Source organism: Chinchilla lanigera, unplaced genomic scaffold (assembly GCF_000276665.1).
Source record: "Chinchilla lanigera isolate Chin_1 unplaced genomic scaffold, ChiLan1.0 scaffold00073, whole genome shotgun sequence".
NCBI classification, from domain to species: domain Eukaryota; kingdom Metazoa; phylum Chordata; class Mammalia; order Rodentia; family Chinchillidae; genus Chinchilla; species Chinchilla lanigera.
Genome location: NW_004955474.1, coordinates 6,517,265 through 6,544,856, shown reverse-complemented (window position 1 = coordinate 6,544,856; position 27,592 = coordinate 6,517,265). Strand labels below are relative to the sequence as shown.

Genomic DNA, 27,592 nt, shown 5'->3' with positions numbered 1-27,592 from the left:
TTTTTTTTTTTATCCGAGTTTTTTGAGAAATCTCCATACTGATTTCTACAGTGGGTGCACCAGTCTACACTCCACCAATAGTACAGTAGGGTTCCTTTTTGCCCACAGCCTCGCCACCATTTGTTATTGGTTGATTTCTTAATGCTAGCCATTCTTACTGGGGTAAGGTGGAATCTTAGTGTTGTTTTAATTCGCATCTCTCAAATGACCAATGATGTTGAACATTTTTTCATATATTTATTTACCATTTGTGTTTCTTCATCTGAGAAGTGTGTATTCATCTCAGATGCCCATTTTTGGATTGGGTCTTCAAATTTTGGGAGCCTGACTTTTAAAAATTGTTTATATGTCCTAGATAGAAGTCCTTTGTCTAAGGGACAGTTGGGTGAAATTTTTTCCCAATTTGTGGGTTTTCTTTTTACTCTATTGATGATTTCTTTTGACGTGCAAAAACTTTTCACTGAGGTCCCAGTTGTTGATTCTTTGAGGTATTTCCCGTGCTTCTCTATTGTTTATAGAGCAAAGTTCTGCAGAGTTTGCAAAGACTCTGCATGGCCCTTCTTTCTCTTGCAGTGCAACCATCTAGATCTTTTTTTTTTCTTAGTGTTGTAAATTCCTCCCTCCATCAAATGCCCTACCATATCCACACTCTCCTGCCCTTTTATCCCTGTTGGCTGGAAGAGGGTTACTCTGTAGTGACTTTCCTGTCTCTCCGGAGTAAGTCTGGCTTGCTGTTGGGTTCCTGTGTCACCCTGAATTTCTTCCCAGCATTAATCCTAGTTCTTTTCAGTTGTGTGTTTGCTAAATGTCTGCTTCCACTTCCCAGCTGAGCTTCCTGGTGGTGGGTGTTAAAGCTGCCTATTCTTCCAGAGTATATCCAACATCCAGTGCTTGGCACAACCAGTGACAAGTAAGCACCGTCACTGTGTGTGTGTAGGATGGCAGAGGGGTCACCGGGGCAAAGTCCGGTAGAGTTCATTGTACCAAGTCAGTAAAATATGAAATAGTTTTCTGATTTTCTTGGATTGAAAGTTATAATGGTAAATGGGCTCTTAACAAGTAAAGCATTACAGTGATAAATAGAGTTCATCAGCCTTTTCCCCTCCCACCTCTACCCCTCCAGCCTCAGCTCCCTGATGGAGCCAGTGTTAGTCGGTTCACCTTGTGTGTCTTTCTAAATGCTCATGTAGATGTGTAAAATATACAGCTTTTAGCCGGGGATATAGCTCAGCGGCACAAGTGCCTGCCTGGGCAAGTGCGAGGTCCTGAGTTCGATTCCTGGTACCAAAAAATATATATATATAGCTTTTTAAAAGTGGGAGTATGGGATTATAGTTTAAAGTACACAGTATTCTGTAAATTACTTGTTAAACTTATATTTTTGAGTTAATAGTTTAATTTGTTTCATAATATTTCATAGAATTCAACTGCTCACCTTGTGCATATCTATGTACATATTTTTGTAGAACTGAGTCTTAAAAGTAAAACTGTTGTGTCAAAGGCTATATATATGTACACATATACATATATATGTATACACACATATATAGATATATATATATATATCTTTTTTTTTTAAGGGACCCTACAGTATGCTTTCCAGAAAAGTGTCACCATTTAGGATTCCATCCAGAAGAGTGAATGAATCTTAAACAGCTGGAAATGATCACTCTTTTTATCTTTTGCCAGTTGAGAGGGAGGAAGTTATATTACTGTTCTATTGTGCATTTCTGTGACATCAGTGAAGTTTAATATTTTTCCTTGTATTTGGCATTAACGTCCTCTTGTGTGAGTTAATGTTAGTTTTTCTTGTCTGTTTCTTCCCTTCCACCACACTTCTTCTGACCTTCCAGTATCAGTTTCTTGCAGCTTGATGATTGATTTAATTAATTTCTTTTTTTTTTGAGACAGGGTCCCACAGTATAGCCCAGGCTGGCCTTGAGTTCACAGCAGTCTTCCTGCCTCAGCTCTCTAGTACTGGGATTGTAGGCATGCGTCACCATGCCCGAGTCCTGTGTTGGGCATGTTCACTTTAACTTTGTTGTATGTGTTACAGATGTTTCCCGCATCCTGTCAGTTGTTTTCTGGAATGCAGTGCATACTCTAAACACATCTTTTTTATTTTTCTGCAGCCAAATATGCCAGTATTCATTTTATGGCTTTTGAATTCATTGCATTGCAAAAAAATATTGAAAAAGTCTCCTTCATCTTAGGTTGAAATTAATGTTTCCCTAAAACATACATGTATGGAGTGAGAGAGAGAGAGAGATTGAGATTTTATTGAGTTTATTTCTTAGATAATTTTAGGGCATGATCTAGTTTTTTCTAGATTATGCAAGTAAAGTTTAGTAGCTAAAACATCCTTTCTGATTGAGTTGTGCTCTTTGACATATGTTAGTGTCCACATGTTTGGATGTACATCATCCCACTGGCATGTAACAGTACGATGTACAGATTTATAGTAAATGCTACTATTGGCAAAGCAACTCTTGGTCCCCCCCCCAGTATTTTTTATTGAATGGAAATTCACTTAACAAAGTAAATGAACCATTCTAAAGTGAACAGTTCAGCGGCATGTGATACATTCACGTGTGCACCCTCCATCTCTACCAAAAACATTTTTGTCTGTCTGCAAGGAAACCCATTCCCCACTGAGCAGCTCGTTCCATTCTTCCCTTCCGTCTGCTCCTGGAAGCCAGAAGTCTGCCTCGGTCTCTGTAGAGTTAACTGTTCTGTATGGTTCTTGGAAGTAGAATCATGGAACCTGTGACGCTTGGCTTCTCTCCCTCGCATAGTAATTTCCGCCCACCTGTGCCGTGGCATGTAATCACTTCCTGTTTGAGGTGGGGTGGCATTCACTTGTGTGAGTATGCCACAGTCCCACCAGGTTTTCATTTTCAAAATCGTGTTGGCTGTTAAATGCCAGTTTTTCCATTTTTTACCTTTAAAATTTTGTCCTTGTTATGAAATAGAAAAATGGAGATTGTCTGTTGATACAATAAGGGTAAGGAGTGATATTTGTATGTTGTATCTTTTGATCTGAAAATCTGATTATGTGTCTTTCAGTGTCTTTTGTTGTGACTTTATGTTGTTTTTTATTAAATCTGGCCCTTTTCATGATAAATTTTGGTGGTGTTTTGAATGAGACTTCCCTCTGCTTTTTCATTTCCTACTACCTATCACTGGTAGAGAGAAAAAAACAGGTGGATTTAAGATAATGTCTCTGGTATTTGCTATTAGTTTTTAAAATTGTATTTAAGTGCTATGTTTGTGTGTATTCGTAGAGTGGGGTTCCCAGCCCTCAGCTAGCTGGTGAGTAGGGACTTCTGTATCTGCAGCCCCTCCTCATTGCTGGCATTCCCACTGCAGTCCCACCTCCTTCAGATCAGTGGGGTCACTAGATTCCCATAGGAGCTCGAACCCCTCTATGAACGGTACATGCAGAGGATCTGGGTTGCACCCTCCTTGTGAGGATCCAGCGCCTGAGGTTCCCAGGTGGGTGGAGCTGAGGCAGTGAGGCTAGCTGCTGGGGAGAGACTGCAAATACAGATTCAGATGAGCAGGCAGGTCTGATTGCACGGAGACCAGCATAAACCAGTTGGTTAGAGATTCATCAAAACCCCCTTGGTGAGCAGCAAGAGGTGCTTAAGTTGTATCGTGTGGCAGGTTTTAAGTCAGAATTGGCACTTACTTCATTATATGCATGGCCCGCCCATTCCTTTATTTGCCACCTCTGTTGGCTCTTACCCAGCATGCACTTGTCTGATCATGCTGCTGCATCTTGTCTAGGTGCAGGAGAACAAGCGCTGGGCTCCCACTGATTCTGCAGTATGCTAAGTTAATCATCTCATTGTATGTTGGAAATAAAGAGCACCCTGAAATCACACCACCCACTACTCCCATTCCACAGGAGAATTGTCTTCCATGAAAGCTGTCTCTGGTGCCCAAGGTGGGACCACTGCTTTAGAGTCGTGTGAGAGGCAGCCAGTAACCTAGACATAACACTCGCTTTTCCCACTAGATGGCAGTGTTGTGGAACTCAGTAAACTAGTGCGGGAGAATTGCTTTGGTGTCTGTTCTTGTTGAGGTGATAATGGCTGAGGTCCTTCAGTTTTATTTTGTCTTTAAAGTAATGAAAATAAGATGTATCTGTGTGTATATGTTTTTACTTTGTGTCTGTGGCTGGGATTTTAACTATTTCTTAATCAGCTCAATTTTTTAGCCAAGATTTTTGGAATAAAATACAAAATTTTTCCTTATTTATCTTTAGACTCACATTTGCTACGAATATGAAGAAGCAGCTTCAGTTTTATACCCTACTCTATTTCCTTTTCTCCTTTAGCACGGGAAGCTTTGCCAACCTGGGACAAGCAGATCCAGTCGCTCTGCTTCCAGGTGAATAACCTTCTGGAGAAGATCAGCCAGACGGCCCCAGAGTGGACAGCGCAGGCCATGGAGGCCCAGATGGCTCAGTGAGGCCCGTGCGGCCTCTGCACGCTGCATCTGCTTCCGTGTCGTGTGGGCAGGCTCACGGGAGTCCTCCACCGCGTCCGCGTCACAGCCGCATACATTTCAGTCCTTTCTCTGGATCCCTCTCTCCGAAGACAGCAGAGCAGGAAGTGGAAGCATTTACAGCTGTGTAGTCCCCACATGTGCAGGGCCAGTGTATTAAGCTAACTCTGATGTTTTGAAAGCTTTTTCTTTAAACAGAGGTGAAATATCTATGGCTGAAAAGTTTGGGATTTGTGGTAACTTTATAGTCATGTAAAACCTAAGTGCTTTGTGCATCTCCAAATGTGATTATCCTAATAAATGGAGAAATGAGCCAAATAAAAGTAGTACTTTGTTTTTAATTAGTGAAAAGTACTGACAGTTGTTTTCCTTTTATCCTGCAGACATTGATTTACAGCATGTGCTGCAAACACGTAGATCGGTTGTAGTGCCTGTCCCTCAGAGTCACAGAGCCAGGAGGAAAGGTTCATGCTTCCAGGTGCCCCACGTGCCAGGGCACACAATGGGGAGCTCTTCCTTCAGCAGATCGGGGGCCCCCTCGCAGGTGTACTTGAGCCGTGTCTTAGAGACTGTGGAGACCCTGTCTCAGACTGAGAAAAGGGCTTGGGGATGTAGCTCGGTGTGGAAGCCCTAGGTTCACTCCGTAGTGCTACAAAAAAAGTGCATAGTTGACTCCATTTTCAGCCCCGACATCTAAAGGAAGTCAGTATACCATACCCTTCCTCACAGCAACAACAAAAAAGGCTAAACCGACTAAAAATTAATGGCTTTTCATACATCCATCAAAGAATTGTCACTGAGCACACCACCCCCAAACCGAAGAGATCACCTTACTGGCGCGGTGCTGTTGGCACCAGTGATGTTAGAACACCGGCCCAGTAATCGCGACAGTGGCCTGAGCTCTGACCCTGGCGTCCCTGCCAGGCTGTCACCGTCAGGGCTGGGATGTGTTCAAGTTTCCTGCAGGGAGGGAGCCCAGAAGCTGCTCTGAAGTGGACCCTGGGAGGAGGTAGCTCACAAAATGGACCGCCCAGCCATTCTCTGTAAGGAAGGCGTTAACTGCAAGGGGAGCCATTGCTCGAGTTGCCAGGTCCCGGCTGACGGGGAGAAGGGACAGACAGTTCCAGCCTCCAGCCGCTTTCTTTGTCTCACATAAGGGAAGGAAAATAAAATAAAACAAAACAAAACCACCTCTGAAGGTCGCAGCCCAGGGAATCGAGCCAAAGCCAGAGATACAGTGGTACAGAATCCTTCCCAAACTCCTGATTACATCCGCAGGGATCCAGTAGAAGAATAAAGGTGTGACTGAGCGCTGCCAGACTGTTGAAGAAGGATTTCCTAGGAAAACCTAAAAAACAGGAGAGAAAAGCAAGGGAACAGAAGCTTCTTCAGTTACATACAGCAAACAGTCTCGCTCCTGCCCTGACTTAAGTACAACTGTATACTAACAGTCTCACTTGGAACCAGAACATCACCAAAACGATGAAGGCATCTCTCTCATCTTTGAGAAATAAAAGTCATCGCCAGGAGCCATCAGGGCTGAGGGCAGGAACCTGTTTAAAAAGAATGGGAACTCATGACCTTGTGCCGGTACCGGAAAAAAGCAAAAAAAAAAAAAAGAATGGGAATTTTAGTCTTTAAAGTTTATGAATGAAGAAACAAAGGACGGCAGCATGTTTTAGACATTGCACTTGCTTCTGGCCTCCGGGGGTGCTAGAAAGTGAAATGGAAGAAAACTCCTGCTAAAATTTAGGTCAAAGATAGCACGCGGGAGCACCTCAGAGCTTAAAGCCTGGGAGACAAGGCCTTGTCTTGTCCCCCCGGCAGGGGAGATCTCCTATCAGTCCAGAGCCCTCCATGGTACCAGGTTTGTGCACGGGCGGCAGCGGGCCGGCCGGTTCCCCCAGATTGCAGCCAGCGTCATGTTTACCAGAAACATCACACACTGTCTTCTGTAAATCAACAGACAAAATCCAGGAGGTTACTAATTTAGAAGGAGAGAAAGCTTTCCAGATCTTCACTTTGCTTGTTCTTTTCCTATGCAAGGGTGGAAGAGGGTTGAAGGTGCGGAGCTGAGGTTGAGTAGTTGGTAAGAGCTGAGAGGTCTTGCGTCTGCCCGTCAGCCATCAAGTACGGTGTGCAGTTGACCTCCTCACACTTGTTCCACCTTTGCACCAATGCAAAATAGCGTCACATGGTGTCACGCTGTGGAAGTCCGCCTCCCTCACTGGCTTATGGGCCCACAGGCCCTTTGCAGCTGTGACCCCACAATTCTGCAGTGACGCTTTGCCCTCGGAGGTTAAAGGCTTTGTGATAGATGCGCTGTTAACCGGGGATAAATCATAAAGCAGGAACGGTTGGCTACTTGAGAGGGCTGTGAAGTGCTCAACTTGAAGAAATTAGTTCCCGTAGAACAAAATGTAATAGAAGCCTAAACCCGGCACTGCTTATTTAGCCCCCTGAATTCACAATGGTGTTTTGAGATAATTCCGTGGCAGCAGCACTGTCAGGAAAGTCAGCAATGCTGCTGTGACTCCTTTGGAGGAGGGTAGGTGGGACAGCGCCCCTATTACCCAGGACCATGTCAGCCTTTGTGACATGCAGTGCTCCTCCCCCAGCACAGCACTGTAGCTTTTGTTTTTTTTTTTGTTTTGGTTTCGGTTTTTCTCCTGTACCGGGAACCGAACTCACAACTTTGCGCTTGCCAGGCAGGCGCTTTGCCACTGAGCTAAATCCCCAGCCCCCGCACCGTAGCTTTTGGCTGAGGACCATACCGTGCTGCTGTTTTACCAGTTCACTACCTGGAATGATAATAGAGCCTGTCTGTGTGCTGCGTCAAGGCTGTGACAGTTTCATTGTCTTCCCCCTCCTGAAATACTTTTTTTTGTTTTGTTTTTTTCCGGTACCGGGAATCAAACTCACGACCTTGCGCTTGCCAGGCAGGTACTGTGCCGCTGAGCTAAATCCCCAGCCCCATCCTGAAATACTTTGAACTAGTGAAAATGAAAATACAATTTGTCAAAATTTGGGGAATACAACAAAGCAGTGCTTAGGGGGTAATTTACAGCGCTGGTTGCATAGATCAGGAAAAAAAAAAGCTCACCACGCAATTAGGAAAAAGAGCAGGACAAGGGATAGAGCTCAGCAGTGCAGCGCCTGCTTGGCAAGCCCAAGGCCTTGAGTTCGATTCCAGGTACAAAAGAAAAAAACAAAAACATTAAAGATGAGAGCAGATGAGATAAAAAAGCAATGAAACTGAAACTTGGAAATTAATAGAGTGAATCAGTAAAACCAAAAGCTGATTCTTTACAAAGATAAAATTAGCAAGCCTCTACACAGGTTAAGATAAAAAGAATACAAAAGTTGATAATACCACAAATGAAAGAGAGGTCATCACTACAGATGCTACAGATGCCATGAATAGTAAGAGGAGTATTACGAGCTGCTCAATGTCGTATGTCCACACTTTAATAACCAAATGAACGGACCAGTTCCCTGAAAGACAGTCACCCCTCACACAAAATCACACAGACGACCTGCATGGGCCTAGATCTGTTGAAGAAGTCAATGAACAATATCCTGCCAAAACAGTATCAGCTCCTGATGTGTTCACTGGTGAATTCCACCAAATATTTAAGAAAGGAATTGGACCGATTCTTTCCAATCACTGCCCAAAAATAGAAGCAGTGGGAACACATCTTAACTCATTCTAATGCCAGCCTTATCAAACCAGATAAAAACATAAAGGAAAACTGAGCCGGGTGTGGCAGTGCATGCCTGTAATCTCAGCACTTGGGAGGCAGAGAGGAGATCGTTTAGAATTTGAGGCCAGCCTGAACTACGTAGTGAGACCTTGTCTCAAAAAACAAACAAAAAAAGAAAGCTGTAGCCCCTGTGCAACGTTCCTTAACAAAATAGAAGCAAATCAAATCCAAAAACACCCTATACACTATAACCAAGTGGGATTTATTCTAGGTATGCAAGGCTGGTTCCACATTACAAAATTGATTAAGCATCATATTAACGAGCTAATGAACAAAAAATCATATGACTATTGATAGATACAGAAAAGCATCTGACAAAATCCAAGACTCATTTTGATAAAAACTCTAGGAATATAGGTGAACTTCAACTTGATAAAGACCATCTACAAAAAACAACCCTACATCTAAGAGATCACATTTATTCGTTTGCTTATTTGCTTCCTTGAGACAAATCTCAATTGTGTCACCCACACTGGTCTCAAACTCCTGGCCACAAGCAGTCCTCCTGCTTCAGCTTCCTGAGTAGCCAGGACTATAGGCACAGGCCACCATGCCTGGCCCTAATTCCTTCCTGCATGGTGACAGATACGTGTTTCACCTCACTTTTGGGAGTGAGGCCACTATTATATCACTTATTTAACATGCTACTGGAATTCCTAGCTACATTAGTAAGACCAGAAAGGGAATAAAAGCTTACACAAATTGGGAGAGAAAAGTAGAACGATCGTCATTCACAGCTGTCGTGATTTTCCACATAGAAAACTGCAGAGAACCAGCAAACAACACAAAACAAAACAAAATGAAAAATCCCCCTGGACTGGCCCCAGCATCCCAGGCTGGTGTCCCAAATCCAGTTCCTTCCCAGGTTATAGCAACCAGTGGTTGGGATTCAACATGCTAAGAACGTGTACGATAAAGGTGGGGGAAACCGGGAATTTTGCAGGAAGAATGGCAAGAGAGTGGGCTAAGGGGATAAACGGAGGCAGCCCTGGGAAGGATCCGGGAGATGCTGGAGCCTGCTTCTTAGACCGTGGGCCAGGTAACTCGGGCAGGCAGCAGAGTGTGGAGGCGGGGGAACTGCAGGAACCAGAAGGAGGAAGAGCCGGGGATTTAGCTCAGCGGTGCAAGCGCCTGCCTCCAAGTGGAAGGTCCTGAGTTCGATTCCTGGTACAAATAAAAAAAAGGAAGAGACGTTTGGGGCTGTGAATGGGGACTGCCCTGCAGTGCTCTCTAGATGTGACCTTGAGCATCTGGGTAAGTGACACTGCTGGGCCTGAGGGAAGAAGGTGCGGGGGTGGGAGGCGGCATCGAGATGGACTTGGTTTGTGAGGAAAGCTATGTTCTTCCCTGCAGCACGCTGGCCCCTGGCAAACCTGCAGGCCGCGCGTGCCACGTTGCTGCATCTCTAACTGTGTTAGAGATTCAGCCCTAGAGCGCCTGGGTCTCACTCTGAGGAGCGGTGTTCTAGGTGGTTGGTCAGGGTCGTGTCCCTCCTGGCATGCTTAGGAAGACAGTGCCACTGATGCCCTGAGGGCCACCCTGCCTGTGCCGACGGCGTGGCAGTGTGCTGTGTGGCGGCCGTGGCCCTGACTCCCAGCTGGGACACAGCCCCTGCCATGCAGGACTTGGACACGCAGGCTCTGGTCTCCCTGCGCCCTGGGAGAGGACAGCACTGGTTGCCTAAGGGGACCCCACGGTGTGAGGGAGCCGACCGGACTGGACCAGGAGAGGCCTGTAAAGCGCATGCACCCCCTTCCCAAGCCCTCCACCCCAAGGACTTTGATGCTTCGTCTTGTTGGACTTTCGCAGTACATCTGCAAGGCAGCGAGCTTTGCCTCCTCCTCCGCCTCCTGCACCCCGACGGATGACATGGAAACTCAGCTCGGGAGGACCAACAGGACAGAAAATGTGGCAATGGTTGCCTCACACATTTACCCATCAATACTGAACCAAAACTGAGTCATGAGTTTGATAATGAAATTTTCATTACTTGCTCTGACACCTTATATTCAAAAGGAAAAGAAAACCAAAGGGACAAACCCCTCGGTGTGCGGTCGGAAAGCGAGGCCCTGGGCCTCTTGGCAGGAGGCCCCTTGCTGGGAGGGCCACACGCGGGCTGGGCCTGGAAGGGCACGCGAGTTCACAGAAGGCAGTCGTCTACCAGTGACAGGCTTACAAGTTAGCCTTGAAACTACAGATTTCAGGAATTCCGGGACGTCAGGAACACACTTAGCGACCTTATCTGGGTCTTTTGAAAGAAGACAGATTCCAGAATGTCACAGGACTCAGAGGTCAACGGCTACAGGCGGGAGGCATTTGAGGGGAACCGCTCAAGGCTAGGAGGCAAGAAAACTGATTTCTAAGTTTTGCTTTATTCCCCCCTTTGACGCTTTCTATACGCAAGTTCCAGTAGAGCCTCGCCAGCGTCTGGTTTGCACTGGTGTCGGAGTGGCTATATCGGGCAGGGGCCGATCAGAACTGGTGCCTGGTCAGAACTGTCAGACCATAACAGTGTCTGTCTACCCAGGCCGCTCTAGCTGACTGCGTCTGACAAATAGGGCCATAAACAAGGGAAGATGAGACAAATTCCCAGGACGGCTAAGGCTCTTCCTGTGAGAGTCTTGAGCCCTCCAAAAGATGAAATCCAGCCTCCGAAGAGGCTGTCTGGGTGCCACCCTTTCCACCTTTGGACTGGCACATGGGCTAACCCTTGAATGCTGGCAGTCATGTGTTTGATAACTTCACCATTAGCATCAGCTCTAGGCAGCAGCTAGACTGAACTTCCCCCATACGGCTGCGTGCGGGCCAGGGGTAGACTAAGGCCAGCCTATCTGGATGGACGGCGTTTCTCACTTTAAGGCTGGCCGGGCTAGCGGGCTGAGGAGTGACAGGCAAAGGAGCAGGTGTGACTGATGCCCCATCCCGGTCACAGAGCAGGTGTCTAGGGTCTTTTTTATCTCTCTCCTAACACTTGTGGATGAAAGAGCTGACGTACCAGCGGCCAAGACATGTAGTGACAACTAACAAGCGTAAAGAGTCTCCCTAGGGGTCCGGGCACTGGGCACCTGCTTACCATGCAGAAGGCCCTGGGTTCGATTCCCAGTACCACACACACAAAGCAAGACAAAACAAGGATCTCGCTAGTAAAATCTTTTATTTGAAATGTAATGTAAGCACTTGGGAGGCTGAGGCAGGAGGATGGCCATGAGTTTGAGGCCAGCCCACACTACACAGCAAGGCCCTATCTCAAAAAAAAAAAGAAGTAATATAAAGAAATATAGAAGCTGGGAATTTTGACACTGAAAGAGAAACTAAGCTAGGAGACAGCATTCATTTTAAAAAATCTGATTTTTTATGCCATTATCCTCATTAAAAATATCCATCATATTTCAGTTACAAAGGATAGACAGATCTTCAGGCCGAGGAGAGACGTCTGGTGGTTTCAGCTGCCTTAGCGGTAGCTCTGCACCTAGAAGGGACACACAGAGAATAGTTTAGAATTTTCCCAGTCAGCTTGTTTATTTCTAGTGAACTTTGGTTTGTAGAAGCAGATTCTCAGGAAAGCGGCCCGGGTGCTACGGAGTCCCTGACCCTGCACCTGTCTCCCGCGGGACAGCAGCACATGTGGCTGGGCAGGCTTGCTGTTATGAAGGAACCAGCATGGATGAGTTGTTTTGAATCAAACCATACTTTCTTCCATCTCCTGCTTCGTCCTGGGATCCCTTTCTGCCCAGGGCCCGTTCCAGATGCCACGCTGTACTCAGTCTTAACTGCAGTGGCTGAGACTTGCTGGGTCGTAACAGCGCTGACGTGTGGGGACTCGGCTCAGGGTTCTGCAGAACGTGCCTGGGTGGGCTAGCTCAAGCCCTCCTGCCCCCTCACTCCGGGGACATATCACAGGGTTTGTTACTCAAACACCGGTTCTGCTCCTGGGCTGAGCGAGTCCACTGAGTCCTGGCTATCCATCCCTGCACTCTCCATGCTGTGCTTCAAAGGGGTCGGGCAGTGTCCACTCAAATGCTGGGCTCCTGTGTGGGAGATGGCACTTTTCTCCCAGACAGAGGCTGTCCTGCAACTTCTTTGCTGTCAATACTATTTTCCAATGTTAATTTTTATTTTTTTTAGTTGGTTCCTATGTCCCTATGTCTCTCTCTGTCTCTTTCTCTGTCTCTTTTTCTCCTCTCTGTCTGTCTTTGACAGTAATGGGGATTGAACTCAGGATCTTTGCACTGAGCTACTTCCCAGGCATTTTATATTTTTTATTTTGAAACAGGGTCTTGCCCAATGTGGGCTCAAACTTGGAATTCTCCTGCCTCAGCCTCCCTGAGTGCTGGGGTTACAGGTGTGTGCCATCACACCTGGCTTCACTCTATTTTTTCTTTTCTCTTCCCTTCCTTTATCCTTTCCTTTTACTCCTTTCTCTTCTTTCCTGCCTTCCTCTCTTGCTCCCTACCTTCCTTTCTTCCTTCTTGTTCTTTCTTTCTTTCTTTTTTTTTTTTTGGTACCAGGAATCTAACTCAGAACCTTGCACTTGCCAGGCAGGTGCTTATGCCACTGAGCTATATCCCTGGCCCTCCTTCTTGTTCTTTCATTTGTTTTTTGAGCTCAGGGCCTTCCCACTGAGCTACATCCCCAGCCCCTTTTTGTTTTCAGATGGAGCCCAGGCTGCTGGGGTAGTAGCTGTCTCTCTCTTGTGCTGGGGCGGTCTCCATGTATTGAATCACACATCACGTATTATCCTGAGCCCCTTCCCTCAGTCTCCTCATTGCGGACACTTCCTGGCTAGCTCCGTTGCGGAGATTGACGCAGGGTCCGATCCAGAGTCGGCACTGCCAAGGCACCTTGCTTCAAGCCCGTTGAAAGACTCAGCTGCTCGAGAGCACCTCGGGAGGCTGGAGGAATAACGCAAAAGCCCTGAATTCCATTTCCACGCCCTACAGGTCCGCGGCCCTGTGCCGACTCACCGTCGTCCCTTAGAAGGCGTTCATGGCTCTCCTCCTGTTGATGTCCCTCTTGATTTGGCAAAGTGTGCAAATGGGGCAGAACAAGGTCGCCATGAAGTCATCGCAAATAGAGCCCTGTGCGAGAGCGAGAGCAACAAGGTGAGGCACATCCACCACAGTGATTTTCAGGCTCCTGCAGCGAAGCAAGCGCCTGTGCCTCGGGGTGCGGTGTGGGTGAATGCATTTAGCAAAACGTCCATTGGTTTTTCCATAGAACTTGCATCTCTTTTTTTTTTTTTTTTCCGGTATCAGGAATCGAACTCAGGACCTTGCACTTGCCAGGCAGGCTGAGCTAAATCCCCAGCCCCTCATCTCTTTTTATGATCCAAAATGTTTTCTTGTGCTTTATAGTCCCTCCAAACAAAGTACCAGTGTGCAGGCAGGATAAAGAGTTGCAGGAAATAAGAGCTCAGAACTCTGCCCTCCCAAGGTTCTCCGTGCCTGAGGCTACTGGTTCAAATCCAGCCGTTCAGGGCTGGCAGGCAGGGAGCGACATCATGGGAAGATGAGCATGTTAGGCAGGCTGGTGAGTTGCATGCCTTGGGAAGAGATTTAGAAAACTAGCCAAGAATTTGGGACTAAGGTATCATAAGTAAATGGAGAGAAATCACTCATGAATAAAACAATATTTATTTATATTTTGGGGGTTTTTTGAGACAGAGTCTTGCTGGGTAGTGCAGGCTGGCCTTGAACTCACTATGTAGCCCAGGCTGGCCTCAAATTCACAGTGATCCTCCTGCCTCAGCTTCCCAAGCACCAGGATTATAGGAATGCGTCACCACATCCGGCAACCATAGCTACTAATACCAAGAAAAAGACAGTTTAGCCAGAAAATCAATCATGGTCACAACATGACTCAACTCTGAAGTTCAGTGAAGTGTAAGACTCATAACATAAATGCGACCTGTCAGCTGCGTGGGACTGAGTGGGTTGGGACAGGGTGTAGTCGGGGTGGGAAGAAAACAAAGCTAAATTCTCATCTTTTGTGGCGGGAGGTAAATAAACAGTGCCCCAAACCAAGAGGTCAGGAAGCAGCAACACAAGTCTGTGATTCGGTGCAAAAATCTGTTCCTGGGAAGGAGAGAGAAATTTGAGGACTGCGGTTTTTCTTAACAAACCTTGCAAAATTAAATGATTTAAAAATGATTTGTTGGGGCCGGGGATATAGCTCAGCGGCACAAGCACCTGCCTGGCAAACTCAAGGTTCTGAGTTAGATTCCCGGTACAAAAAAAACCAAAACAGAACAGGAAGTGGTGGCATTGAATGAGCCAGAGATGCTCAGTTTGGGGGGAATAGAAAGCAGTGGGGATGACAGGGGTGCAGGAAGCAACATAGAGCCCGGGAACCTGAAAACCTAACACGGTGGGTGGGCAGCCGGTGCAGGAGCAACCCTGAGCTCAGAGCAAGAACCAGCAGGGCCTGGGGCAGGCAGGGGTAGTTGGGGACCGGGGGGGCGGGGGGTGAGGACAATGAGGACTTGTGGATTCTTTTTGTTGAATGAATCTTTCCTGGTTCCTTTTGTTCTCTTTCAGATATGTCACAACTTCTTTTTTATCTGATTCATGATTACATTAAGGTTTTACCCCCAATTTATATCTCACTATCAATGTCAAATAAAATAAGATCTTTAGAATACTTTTATTTCTTCTACTTTTCAATTTTCCAAATTTTATTAAAACTAGATGAAGTTTTCATTTCAGATATCAGTTAATTTTTCAAAGCCCCAAGGAGCATTTTAAAAGCTGACTGTTTAGTGTCTTTAAAATCTTGATACTGGGGGCAACCCACTCGGGTCCCCCTTTCTGTCTCTCTCTCTTGGACAGAAGCTTTGTTTCCCTCAATAAATATATTCTGCACTTAAAAAAAAATAAAATTGAGCCAGGCATGGTGGTGCATGCCTGTAATCCCAGTACTCAGGAGGCTGAGGCAGGAGGATCGTTGAGAGATCGTTGAGATCCTCCAAGACCAGCCTGGGCTACAAGGTGAGTTCAAGTCCAGCCTGAACTGCATAGGGAGACCCTGCCTCAAAAAGACAAAAAAAATTAAAAAATAAAATCTTGACAATGTTCACATTAAGAATATCATAATAAAGAGCTCACATGGATGTGTATGGCATGCCACAAGAAACAATATATATAGATATATAGAGAACATATATAGATAACTGACAGGAAATATGAAAAAATAGACTTTCTAAAAGTTTTTTTCTCTCTTTCTTTGAGACATCAGGGGCTGAAACCAAAGCCTTCCTGCCGAGCTATATTGTAGTCCTTTTTTTCTTTTATTCTTAAGTTTTAAAAAATTTTTAGGAAAAAAACCAAATCAGTTATACTATTATGCCTCTTAGTTCACTGCAAGGGAGGGGTTGTGCTAATATCGAGTGGAGAAAATTCTGCTGCCCGTATCTTGCCCTCTGAATAACTTCTTTACAGATAACAATATACAATGTATTAACTACTGTTATTCTCCTATTGTTCTGTTATAAAGTTTTGTTTTAGCTTTTTTCCATAAAATAAAATTTAAAAAAATTTTTTTAGACTAGATCTCACTAAGTTGCTAAGTTGCTCAGGTTGAGCTTGAATTTGAGGTCCTCCTGCCTCATCCTCCCAAAGTGCTAGGATTACAGGCCTACACCACCACATCTGGCTTCTGACTGGCTTCTGAAAGTTTCCTGATCTGACTAATGAAAATTAAATTAAAACAACAATGAGATATCACTTTTGCCTCTCTGGCAAAATTTTAAAATCTACTATATAGTATTAGTAAATTTATATAAAGGATAATATATTCAAATTTATACAAGGTTTTTTGGAGGAAATTTGGTAGTATTTTTCAGAATGTGTATACCTTGTGATCTAGGATACTAGGCCACAAAAAAATTAGTGCAGGTGCATAATAATAATATATGTCAGCCATTTAAAATATAACATTGTTTAACCTTTCATCAAAGGAAATGGTTAAATTCTAGGTTGGAGTACTATGCTATCTTTAAAGAGAGTTAGTATGCTGACATGAAAGGGGTCTGGCATAAATTAAGTGGAAAAAAGTTACAGTATAGCATGAACCCACTTTAAAAAATAAAAACAAAAGAGCGTCCCAAACCCAAAATTTTATATTTGCCTCTATTCTATATTTCCATGAAGTACAGATACAGGAAAAATCCCAATGAGGGTACACCTCAAATAAATAGAGTTTATCACTAGGGAGTGGAATTGGGTTAGAAAGAGGTTCAATTTCCACCTTTCTTTACATAGTTCTTTTGGAATTTGCCATACAATTACCTATAGCATGCATTTTCATAATTAAAAAATAAATTTTAAGTGAAAAGTAAGATAATTTCAGTGGAACAAACTAAGTTTCTAAAATTATTTTTTGCAGCTGGGTGTGGTGGCGCACATCTGTAATCCCAGCACTGGGAAGGCTGAGGCAGGATTGCTGCAGGTTTGAGGCCAGCCTGGGCTGCATAGTGAAAGCAAGGCCCCCTGCATGACATGGCAGATCTTGTCTCAGAAAAAAGAAATTGTATTTTGCAGATTCCCTCACTTGCTGTGGTGGTTAATTTTATTTGCCAGCTTGGCTGGGTACCCAGGTATTTGACTCCACGTTATTGTGGCTGTTTCTTGAAGATGTGCTCTGGATGAGATTTTTAAATCAATGACCTCCGAGCAAATCATATGGGCCTCCATACCGTGGGCGGCTGATGAAGACCTTGACAGATTTTTTTTTTTTTTAAAGAATGATCGTCCTTGAGCAAGAAGAAATCCTTCTAGCCACCGCCTGTGCCTGATCCCGGGTCTCTGGTCTCCTGGCTACTCTGCAGGGTTCGGACCCAAAATCTACTGCGACTCGCTTCCTTTGGAGAACTCTCCCTCTCTGTCCTGCGCTCATCTCCACGCACGCACGTGCCCGCGGGCGTGCACAGGGCCCCACGCGCACACGTGTCTGCGGGCGTGCACAAAGCCCCACGCGTGCACGTGCCCGCGGGCGTGCACAGAGCCGCGCACGCCGCAGAGCCCCGCCCGCCCGCTCACCGGGATGCCGTATCGGGTCCGGTACAGCGTCCGCATCGCCACGCTCGTCCCGCACAGGCAGCACTCGTTCATGTCGGCCGCAACCTGGCACCCCAGGCACATGAAGCAGAACGTGCCGCAGAGACCTGGACACACGCAAGTGGGGCACAGTCACGGCTCTGCCCGGCGGGGCTGGGACCCGCCGCCCACACCTTGGGGTCCTCGTCACCCCCGGGGCGGCCAAGCCACTCCACCGCCTCCCGCGGCACGGCGGGAGTAACTTGCCTTAGCAAGCGTGCGCGCTTCACAGCGACGCCGCCACCGTCCATCGGTGCCTCGCCCGGAGCCTGGCTGTGTCCCAGACTTTACCCCTGGCCCGGCCTCCGGGGCACACAACAGGGCAGCACTCCAGGGCTGTGTGCTCAGATGCCCGGGGTCACCCCCGGGAACCGCGCGCACCAGGCCCCGAGGACAGGCTGCTGCCCCCATTCTGAAGGACAGTAGGGTTTGGAAGGCGCATGGAGGGAGGACGGTCCCCAGGGTCGCTTGGCACAGTGTCCCCAAGGCGGGGTTCCTTCGGTGTGGCTGAGCCCCACACAGAACGGGGTGCAGCTGAGGGTGGGAAGGGGACCAGCTGTGAGGGTGCGGTTCCTGTCCTGGAGGTGAGGAGGACCTACCAGTGTGCTCCGAGGATGACCTGCTCAGCTTTACATGCCCTGCACCCCCGTGGCAGCGATTAAACTTGTGTTGGAACTTACATATTCACTTAAGTGGGTACTAGGGGTGGAGGGTAAATGTTTATCCTTAGAGAATTTTGCTACAATAGTCTTCATTCCCACTTCCACCGCAGATGCTGGACTGAAGTCCCAAGACGGGAACGTTAGGGGCTATCAGGATGCGCAAACCCCTGCTCCCTTCCTTAGGTCATTTTCCTATCCCGTTAGTCTTGATCTAATTATTAACTTGATTCAGTCCAAAGTTCCATTACACCAGTGAGTTAAAGGCTAATGTATTCTCTTTCCTTATCTAAGAATCCTCTGTCCACTTCAGAGAAGAGATTGGGAAGCAGAGGTTTTGGAGGTGGGCTGGCGCCTTGGTTAGAAATGTGATCAAAGCACCTGGGTCCCCCCTTTCTTTTTTTACCCCTGTTCCACTTCAAACTTCCTTTCCTCCAGCCTCCCTTAGCTGAGACCTCAGAGTGATTCCACTTAAGCGATCTTCTAAAGAGACAGAAAAGGAAAGGCAAATCGGAGGTATTTCTCCCCCTGACAGCCGGTTGCCCTCGGAAGTCTTTATTTTTGATCGTGTAGGAACCTATGTGTGTAAACGGAAGTAGTTCCTCCCCGAGCTCATGCAGAGACCGCCGGGGCACTTTCCACTGCGTCCTGGGCATCCTGCAACTACAGAGCAACGAGGTGGGTGGGTGTGTGAGCAACAGTCTTCTTTTAAAAAATCAAGTTAAACTTGAACTGTTTCTGCATTAACGTATTATTATGAGGTTAAGACTGTTTGTTCTTAGAGTCAGTGAGTCCTTTGAGGGTTATCTCTCTCTGCTGTGACACAGGGAGAGAGGGGAGCGGCTACAAAGGGCCGGCGTGCAGCCAGCACACGCCTTTGGCGTGAGGCCTGCACACGCTGGCTGGCCTGCAAGTGCTGGGATAAGGCAGGAGCCTCCGCTGCGGGAGGAAGGGAAGGAGTGGGACACCAGGTCACTTCCCGCGGCGCCCACACTCACACACTCCGCAGTCGCTGAAGCAGTCGCACATGCCCGTCTGCCAGTTGGAGTTCTGGGGTGCACGCACAAATCCAGGTTGAGTCACAACCACCTGGGTCTGCATTGTGAGCGTGGTCTTCAGAGCTGTGGTCTGCAAAGGAAATGGTTGGCATTAGAGCGGCTGGAGGAAGGCCGTCTCCAATTTAGATGCAGTTGCTTGTTAATCCTGGAGGATGTATTTTTATCCCCTACCCTCAGCAGACAGAGGCCCCTGCGGGTCGCTTCTCCTGGGGTCAGGCTGTTCCTATGCTACTTATAGAGGGGAGCGGGTATCCAGGCGCCAGGGAAACAAATGACTGACTCCTGGCAGCGGCTGGAAGTGGATCGTGGAGGGCTGGTCTAAACTGGCGCCACCCTGAACCCATCCACCCTTTCTCGCGTGCCCCTTCACTGTGCTCCTGCTTGAGTTTTTTTGGACTCGTTTCTGATTGGCTGTCCTCTCCACTCTCCTGCATCTGAGCTGGCCCAGGACTGCAAGTCGACTAGAGTTGGATCCTGTAGCCGCTCATCATGGAAGCCTTGACAGACCCTCACTGTGCAGTAGGACAAGCCACGACAGTGGGTTCCAGCAAAGTTTTTACCAAGGTGGCTACTTTTCTTTTCTTCTTACTCTTTTTCTTTTGTCTTTGTGAGACCGGGTCTCTTAAGTAGCCCAGGCTGGCCTCAAACTTGCAATCCTCCTGCTTCAGCCTCCCAGAGAGCTGGGATTACAGGTGTGCATCGCTGCACCCGGCTATGAAGTGTATGTTGTCCTCTTACTCCTGACTTCTCTCCCTCAAGAGAGGCAGGGTTGGGTCATAAGACATGAACTAGGTCTGGACCGAGAATATCTGTGCTCAAGTCCTGGTTTCTGAGCCTGCGCCCCAGCTACTTCTGTCACGTGTCATTCTTTCACGATGCGTCTGTGAATGGAGTGGCTTCTGACCTGCCCGCCTGACTCACTCGCTGAGAATATTAAGTGAGCTAAAGCTGCAGACAAGTTTAATGAACGGTAGCAAATCAAGCATAGGCAGAGGAAATGGCCGTAATGAGTGGCAGCACAGCTAGGCCATTTCTTCTGCTGATTTGCACGAACACTTGTATACAGCACCACCAGTGCGGTCACTAAGGTTCCACACTGCGTCAGGCCCTGCGGTGGGCCCACACCACCTGACTCATCCACACAACCGCTCTGCAAAGTGGAAATTATTATCTTTTGTTTCGCTTTGTTTCGTTTCAGACAGGATCTTGCTATGTGGTTCAGGTTGCCCTTGAAAGTACCGCTTGTTGAACTGTAAAATCTATGGTTTATTTTCTCAGTTAAAGTTGGCAACCAGACATGAGGAGGAAGACCCCCAGGTCTTTGGTAAGCTCGGGGTCAGGCTCCTGGTCATCATCTCTTTGACTGCAGCTCTGAGGCTGTATTTGACTCCCTTAGGACATACAAGGAACCAGATGGAATAGGTTGCCACTTAAGAATCTAGCACACATGGCCGGGGACGTAGGTCAGCGGCACAGCACCTGCTTGGCAAGTGCGAGGCCCTGAGTCTGATTCCCAGTACCAAAAAAAAAAAAGAAAAAAGAAAAAAGAAAAAAGAAAAAATTTAGCACACAATTTTAAAGCATAAAAGGAAAAACACTAAAGTTAAAAATATGATGCCCCTCTATACTCTGGTAGTGTGATTATGTCATTTTCTCTCATATTCTTTCCCACATAAAGAAAGCAGTTTTTCTTGTTTTTGGTTTTGTTTCTTTGAGACAGGGTCTATGTAGCCCAGGCTGGCCTTAAACTCACTATATAGCCGAGGCTGGCGTTGAACTCCCAGCAGTCCTCCTGCCTCAGCCTCCCCAGTCCTGAGATTACAGGCATGTGCCACCACTCCTAGCCAGCAATTTTAAAAATAGCCAAATTATCAAGGTGTGGTGGTGTATACCTGTAATCCCAGCAATCAGGAGGCTGAGGCAGGAGGATCACTGGAAGTTTGAAGCCAGCCTCCCCAGAAAAAAAAAGCAAATGCTTCCATTTTTCATATTATTTTGCATACTTTCTACTTCTTTCTAGATCTCACTGACTGGCAGCCTCCGCTAGCTTGGCATTGTCTTGAGTAAAAAGAGGGCAGCAAGGGCTCCGGGAATGGTCTCCAAGCTGGATGTGTTGGGTGCTCCGCCACATGGCCGCACTCCGGGATGCTTCAGGTGTCCGGCAGGGCAGGGGATATAATTCTAACTCTGCAGCACAGCACCCGCCTGGCAAGCGCAAGGTCCTGAGTTCCCTGGCTGTGTCGCTACCACCCCGGGGGGGGGGGGGTTCACATCTGGCTCCGGACTGTCATCTCAGTTTGATTTTTTTAAACACAGAAAGAAGAAGCCCAAAGTGTCATCTTAGTATTTGTATGTGTGGAATAGTATACTGCTCAGTATACTGCTCAGAGCCGTTTATCCCCCCCTTACTGAGTACAGCATGCAAACACCATGTTTTCAGCACTTAGTTCAGCAAAGTCCCAGATTCAATTCTCAGTACCAAAACCCAAAACATAACACCAAAGAAACCTACACCCAAACAAATCCTCGTGAGTATAATCATTATGTGCTATAAACACGTACCAACAAAAATAAAAACACAAACAAGGAAAAAAGAGAAAAAGAAAAAAGACCCTTAAATGACCAAATGCCTCAACCCACTCAAAACTAAGGAAATATAAATTCAACACTTGTGAGACAAAAATGAAAACTTGGTGGGACTTACTATTAGTGACCTTCCCCATGATGCCAGGTATTAGAGCCCCCTGCAGTGAGTTCTAATCTCTGGCCTGGATTATGTGCACAGCGGAAAAGGAAAGTAAGCTCAAGAGACAAAGTAGAGGGGTGCATAGCAGGGACCTGGGACCACCAGCCCAGATGGTGAGGGACGGATGCCCGCGGAGGAGGCCCGGAGGATGGCGGGGCATGGGAAGGGGCAGCCACTCCGGCAGGGTCCCGAGTCACTCCTGCGGACCGGGACAGGCTGCGGTGTGAGCAGAACTCCGAGTCCGGCCTGTGGCGCCTCGCGGGAGAGGCCAGCAGGCTCAGTCTGTGTGGAGCAGCGGGCTCTATTACCTATTTTTATCTTTTCAGTGCCGAGGATTGAACCCAGGGCCTGGTGCTTGCCAGGGCACTGCAGTGCCTAGGTGAGAGGGTGTCCGGGGGCCGCTTGGAGAGTCCAGGCTTCTCGGGAATGATTTAGAGGACGAGCTTCCTAGGAGGAGGAGATGCTGTAGGAAGGGGAGGCAGTTTGCAGATCTCTTCAGTAAATCACCTGGGGCTGCGTGGAAGAAGTGACGCTGCGGGCCAAGGGCAGGGTCTCCCACGGCTGGGCGGGGAGGTGTTCCGCGGCAGCTGTGGCTTGCACAAGGCTGCGGCGACTCGGGCTTCAGCACTGTTATGTGCCGGCATTTTCACTCCGATCCCCGCAGTGGCAGCCGGGCTCCCGCATGGTGCTCTGGGAGTTTGTGCAGAGAGGAGGTGCCAAAGCCCCGCAGCACCAGAGCCTGGCTGGGGACCCAGAGCTGCCCTCTGGTCACTGGCAAACAGCGGGCTACCGCAACGCGCCCTATGGCCGAGGGACAGGAGACTATGTCCCTCCATGGCAGTGTGGGGTGGGGGTGGGGCCAGGAGGGTGGGTGATGGGGGTAGGGTGGCTGGGGTGGGCGGAGCTCCTCCCATTCTCCTGCCAAGCTACAGCACCTGTGTCACCTGTGTGTCCCCTCCTGCTAGATCCCTCTGTGTAAAGCCTCCAGGTTTCCAGGACAGCCAGCCCAAGCCCTAGGAGGCTGTCCAAGGACAAGTGCAACTGAGGCAGGGCACTGCAGCACAGGAGACAGGGTCTAAGATCACCATGGTGTCACCTGTGTTGCCAATGTGTTGCTTGTGTCACCAGCATTGATAAAGTCAAGCTTTCAGAGCCAGCCTGTAATCCCAGCACACTGGGAGGCTGAGGCAGGAGGATCACAAGTTTGGACCCAACTGGGGCAATTTAGTGAGAACCAGCCTCAAAATAAAAACTAAAAAGGGTTGGGGATGTAGCTTAGTGTGAGGGCCCTAGGTTTATCCCCTGTACCACACACAGACATGCACGCGCACGCGTTCAGCAGACCAGGCGGGCAGAGGCAGGCCCTCCCGTTGGGTCTGAAGCCCAGGGGAACCTCGCCCTCACCCCGCATACCCCTCAGGGCAAGCACAGTGCCCAGGCAGTGAGGATGCTGCAATAACTCGGTTTCGTTGCTCATCCGTTTTGCACTGCAAGTCCTGTGAGGGCAGCAGTGAGCCCGAGGTGGTCTGGGCTATGTCACTGCTGGGAGGTCAGAGGCCCTCACAGCGCCCTGTCCCTTGAATCTGAGGCCACCAGGCTCCTGCGGTGCCTGGTGGAAACCGTTCGGCAGGGGCAAGGCAGGCCGAGACCCCTAGACCTCCAAGTGCCCAGCTCAGGTCCCCCTGCACCCGGACTCCAGGGCTAAGTGAGAGAAACCTCATTTGGGGCAATGGCTTCCTGCCACTGTTTTGGGGGCGTTTTTTGCATTGCTTTCTAATAATGAAATGCCCGAAAAAATACTATGCAAAAGGCTGTGCTGAGTGGTTGTCTGGGCGCCTGGCTGGCAGACATTTCCCACTGTATAATTTCTATAACGTGTGAGATGCACGGGGAGTGCGGATCTCAGGGCAGAGCCCCAGGCCTGACCCCGCCACCCCTGCCGGGCCCCCCTTGGGCCCGGCCCACAGCGAGTGGCAGCCTTTCCCCGACCTCCATCACAGGAAGAGCGTGTTCCTGTGACTTGTTTTCAGGAAGCCCACACTGCGGTTTTGATAACAGTCACCCAGAGACTTCTGAACGAGCACGGGGCTGCAGCGACCTAACTGTCCTTCGTCTCCCTCGCCTGCCTGGGCGCTCTGGCACCTGCGGAGTCACGGGCTGCTGTCCAGCTCCACAGCACAGGCTGGGGACCCCACCATTCTCCGGGAATTCTTCGAGGTCTGGTCTGTGACATGCCTGGTTATCACTGCAGGGCATGGGAGAAAGTGTCCTTTCTGCCGAGTGGTGGTCCAAGCAGGTACCAGCAAACGGTGAAAATTGGCCGTTTCTATTTTTTTTCCCTACTGTTGATTTCTTTGGAATGCGGGAGACTGGGGATTAACTGGGGCTCTGGGGTGAGCAGGGAGCAGTTCCCCTCCACTGAAGGTCTCCCGGGGTGAGGCTGCCCCAGCTCTACCCAGGACAGCAGGCTGAGGGACCGAGCATCCAGCACTGCCGTTTGTCACCACTAGGGTATTCTGAAAAAGGCCTTTAACTGCTCAGAAGAGATTTATTTCTGGGAGGAAATCCCTCCTGGAGGGTTCCAGGTCCCGGCAGAGAGGCTGCGGGTGTGGTGCAGTGGAAGGGGTGCATGTCTGCCGTGCCCAAGGCCCTGGGTTCAAACTCCAGTACTGCAAAACTTTAAAAGATTAAAACAAAAAGAAAACAGAGAGGAGAAAGCAAAAGGTTCACTCAGCACATTCTCATGCAGCTCTGAGACCATTCCAAAATTTTAGGTCTGTTTCAACAAAATATCAAGTATTCCCAACCATTGCAGTTGCCTGTGGTTCACCCACGAGGTATCTGATAGTCTTTAGTCACTCAAGGTAGTAGCTCAACAGGAAGTAGAGAAGAAAATAACTTTCTGGAACCCTCAGAGCGGGGTGGCATTTCCGCTGCGCCTGTCTTCCTGAGAGCGCCACCCCCCTGTCAAGCTCACTTGGTGTCCCACATGGATTCCTGGACTCCACGGCAGCAGCTGTGATGTAGGTGGGGTGCCGGGGACTGGGCATCTGTAAGCAGACACCTGTGAGGTGCTGCTCCGGGAAAAGGTGACCGTGGTGTGTCCCCCCCCCCCGCCGACCCGCATGGGGAGCACATGGCAGGTGGGGTAGAATTAGAAAAAGGTGTCCTTTTCCCCAGGCAGACACAGCCCCCTTCCTGGCCCTCAGCCCCGGACCATGTCCACCGTCACCGACGGCTGCACACACGCAGCTGAGCACCCACTGTACAGGGAGTCTCTGCCCCACTTGGTGAGGGTGTCCTGCGGCGGCGGCAGCCCTGCCCAAGGCCACCTGTGACCCCATAGAAGCAGGAACAGAAGAAGCTGGAGCCACGCGGGAAAGGGGAGGAGGAGGCAAGAGGAAGTGAACACGGCCTGACTGGCCATCTCACGAGTGCCGGGCAGCTTCTCCTGAAGCTCTCGGTGTGGGACAGTCTTAGCACGAGGGGTCTCGCAGGGCTTGGCCCTAGGTTTGAACATCTGGATCTTATCCACAAGTCTTAGTTAGCATCAACCTAATACCTGGGTCCTGGGTTTGGAAACGCCGTCCTCGTGAGAACAGCCCAGGATTTTAACAAACTTAATTAAAAAATTAATTTTAACAAAAATTAATTACTAATATACTATACTGCGTGAATCATCCAGATATCAACAAATATTATTAATATCAATTTACCCAGATGCTAGATATGTATTATTTAGATTTTTTTTCTTCTTTCTTCTGCATATTGATGTTAGATTTCATTTTTTTTTTGCTTGGACTGAAATATTTCTATGCCATAAGCTCTTAAATTATCAGGCACTGGAGGAGAGCCCTGAAGGAAGCACCTCTGTACATGTCGGTACCACAATTTAATTCTGATATTAGCCAGTTGTCCTTACTTTCACAATGAGAATTCAAGGATTCTTACAATTCATGAGCCAAATCTATAAAAGTCTCATCTCATGTTGCTAGATATTTTCAGTGGATAAAGCAAAATATTTTCAAAGCACAAAGAAATTAGACCAGCATGCATAAACACGGATATGTGTTGAGATAAAAAGAAAAGTCAATGATCAAGTTAATAAACACAAAATACATATGTGTTTCTTGCTAAATCAGCATCTGAGGACGATTTGAGGCTGAGCTCTTACCCTGATTTGAACAGCCTGTACCCCGATGCTTGCTACATAATTATTGAACGTGGTTAAAAATGTAAAAGCAGATAAGAAAACATTTGTCAGAACACGACACATTAGGAACAAAAGCAGGAAAATCAAATCACTTTTAAAGAAAATTCTTCTTTAAGTGCTAAGAGAAGTTTTACATTTCGAAGTACTTACCCTGAGAAGTAGTTTCTTTGGAGACTGTGGTGCGGCCGGCGGGGTGAGTGTCCTGCCAGAAGTGAAAGGCACAGCGGTAAGAAAGAAGAGGTCGCCCCTGTGCTGTGGAGCCGTGGGCTCTGATTGGCCCGGGCCAGGCAGGCAGGCAGGTCTTGCTGCAGCCTTTCCCTCCCCACTGCCAGGTGTGGTCCTCCTCTCACACTGAGGGAAGTGCAGGCTTGCATCTTTCGTTTAGGAGGAACAAGATCTGATTGTGTAGTTTGATTAGTTTTGCATGCCTGGAAGAGCTTACTGACTTTTAAATTTTACTTTCCTCCTGTATGATGACAAAGATGTTGTTCAGTGTGTTTTTCTTGCTATATTCTAATTGTGGAACTTGCAGGCAGCTCCGGGAGAAAGCCTGCTACCTGCGCTCCACACCTGAGCAGGTGCCTCTCTTTTTTTTATGTGTGGCTTTGGTTTTCTGACACAGGCTGAATGCGTCCCGTGTGTCAGGCATGGTTCTAGTGCTTTTTATTTGCGTCATTTTGGGGAATTTTTCCACCATTCTGTGGGGTGGGACAGTCTTTATCCCATTTGCCTGACCAGGAAACTGAGGCCAGCAACTGTTAGGCAGCCGATAGGTGGCAGTGAGGAACTGGTTGAGTGGGGACTCTGCTGATCTGTGTCACAAATGCCCCACACTCTTGACACGCAACCTCACACGACAGCCCATGCCAGCAGGAAAGACTTCCGGGTCCAACAGCCTCCCTGTGGTGACAAGGAGGGCGGCCTCTCACTGCTGGAGAGGAAGGTGCTTTGGACTCTCCCTACACCGCCCAGATCCCAGACCTAGCCAGATGTAGCTCCAGCAGCTGGGGATGTAGCGTGGTGAACTCTGAGCCCTGTTTTCCAGAAGCTGAAATTGCAGTCACCCTGAGGCAGCATGTTAAGGAAGAGCTCTGTGGCTTTGGGTCAGGAGAGGAATTGCAAGATGTCCTTCCTGCCTTTGGTTCCATTTCTGCTTTCTTCACCTCTTTAGCCTATAGCACCCACTCCCGTGCTCAGTGGTTGGAGCACACAGTCACACATAATGGTGTGATCTTTATATTGGTTGTGCTTTTGTCCTTTGGAGATTAAGTAGGAAATCAGAAATTAAAATATTGACACAGGCATGGTGGCTCACCCCTGTCATCCTAGCACTCAAGAGGCTGAGGCAGGAGGATCGCCAAGAGTTCCAGGCCAGCCTGGGCTACATAGTGAGACTCTGTCTCAAAAACCAAAAAGAAAAGTACCAACTAGAAGCAAGCATTTCAAAGGAACGACATGCAAATGGTAATACAATAATAGTAAGAACAAGAGTAAAAGAAGGAGAAGGAGGAGAAGGAGAAGAAGGAAGAGGAGGAGAAGGAGAAGAAG

At 48.0% G+C, this 27,592-nt stretch overlaps 2 protein-coding genes across 3 annotated transcripts in view; one reads left to right on the top strand and one right to left on the bottom strand.

The window, feature by feature from the left end:
* Nucleotides 1-4,835, top strand: part of Cops4 (COP9 signalosome subunit 4) — a 41,860-nt gene extending 37,025 nt beyond the window's left edge. For both annotated transcript variants that reach the window (XM_005401387.2, XM_013502770.1), the window contains exon 10: nt 4,343-4,835. In XM_005401387.2, coding sequence (XP_005401444.1) covers nt 4,343-4,476 — 134 coding nt within the window. In that variant the 3' untranslated portion in view covers nt 4,477-4,835. The remainder of the gene's footprint in view (nt 1-4,342) is intronic.
* Nucleotides 4,836-11,605: 6,770 nt separating this feature from the next.
* Plac8 (placenta-specific 8) lies at nt 11,606-26,398 on the bottom strand. Its single transcript, XM_005401386.2, has 5 exons — nt 26,195-26,398; nt 19,026-19,155; nt 17,312-17,436; nt 13,241-13,354; nt 11,606-11,745 (listed from the first exon to the last, which is right to left on the bottom strand). The coding sequence occupies exons 2-4, from the start codon at nt 19,126-19,128 to the stop codon at nt 13,250-13,252; spliced, it is 333 nt and encodes a 110-aa protein (XP_005401443.1). The 5' UTR covers nt 19,129-19,155; nt 26,195-26,398; the 3' UTR covers nt 11,606-11,745; nt 13,241-13,249.
* Nucleotides 26,399-27,592: the final 1,194 nt, after the last annotated feature.

Coding starts and splice junctions, on each gene's coding strand:
- Plac8 (XM_005401386.2), bottom strand. CDS start 19,128: ATGCAGACCCAGGTGGTTGTGACTCAACCTGGATTTGTGCGTGCACCC. Junction 17,437..19,025: donor CTTCAGCGACTGCGGAGTGT/GTGAGTGTGGGC, acceptor GCGTGTGTCCAG/GTCTCTGCGGCACGTTCTGC. Junction 13,355..17,311: donor GGACCCGATACGGCATCCCG/GTGAGCGGGCGG, acceptor GCTCTCGCACAG/GGCTCTATTTGCGATGACTT.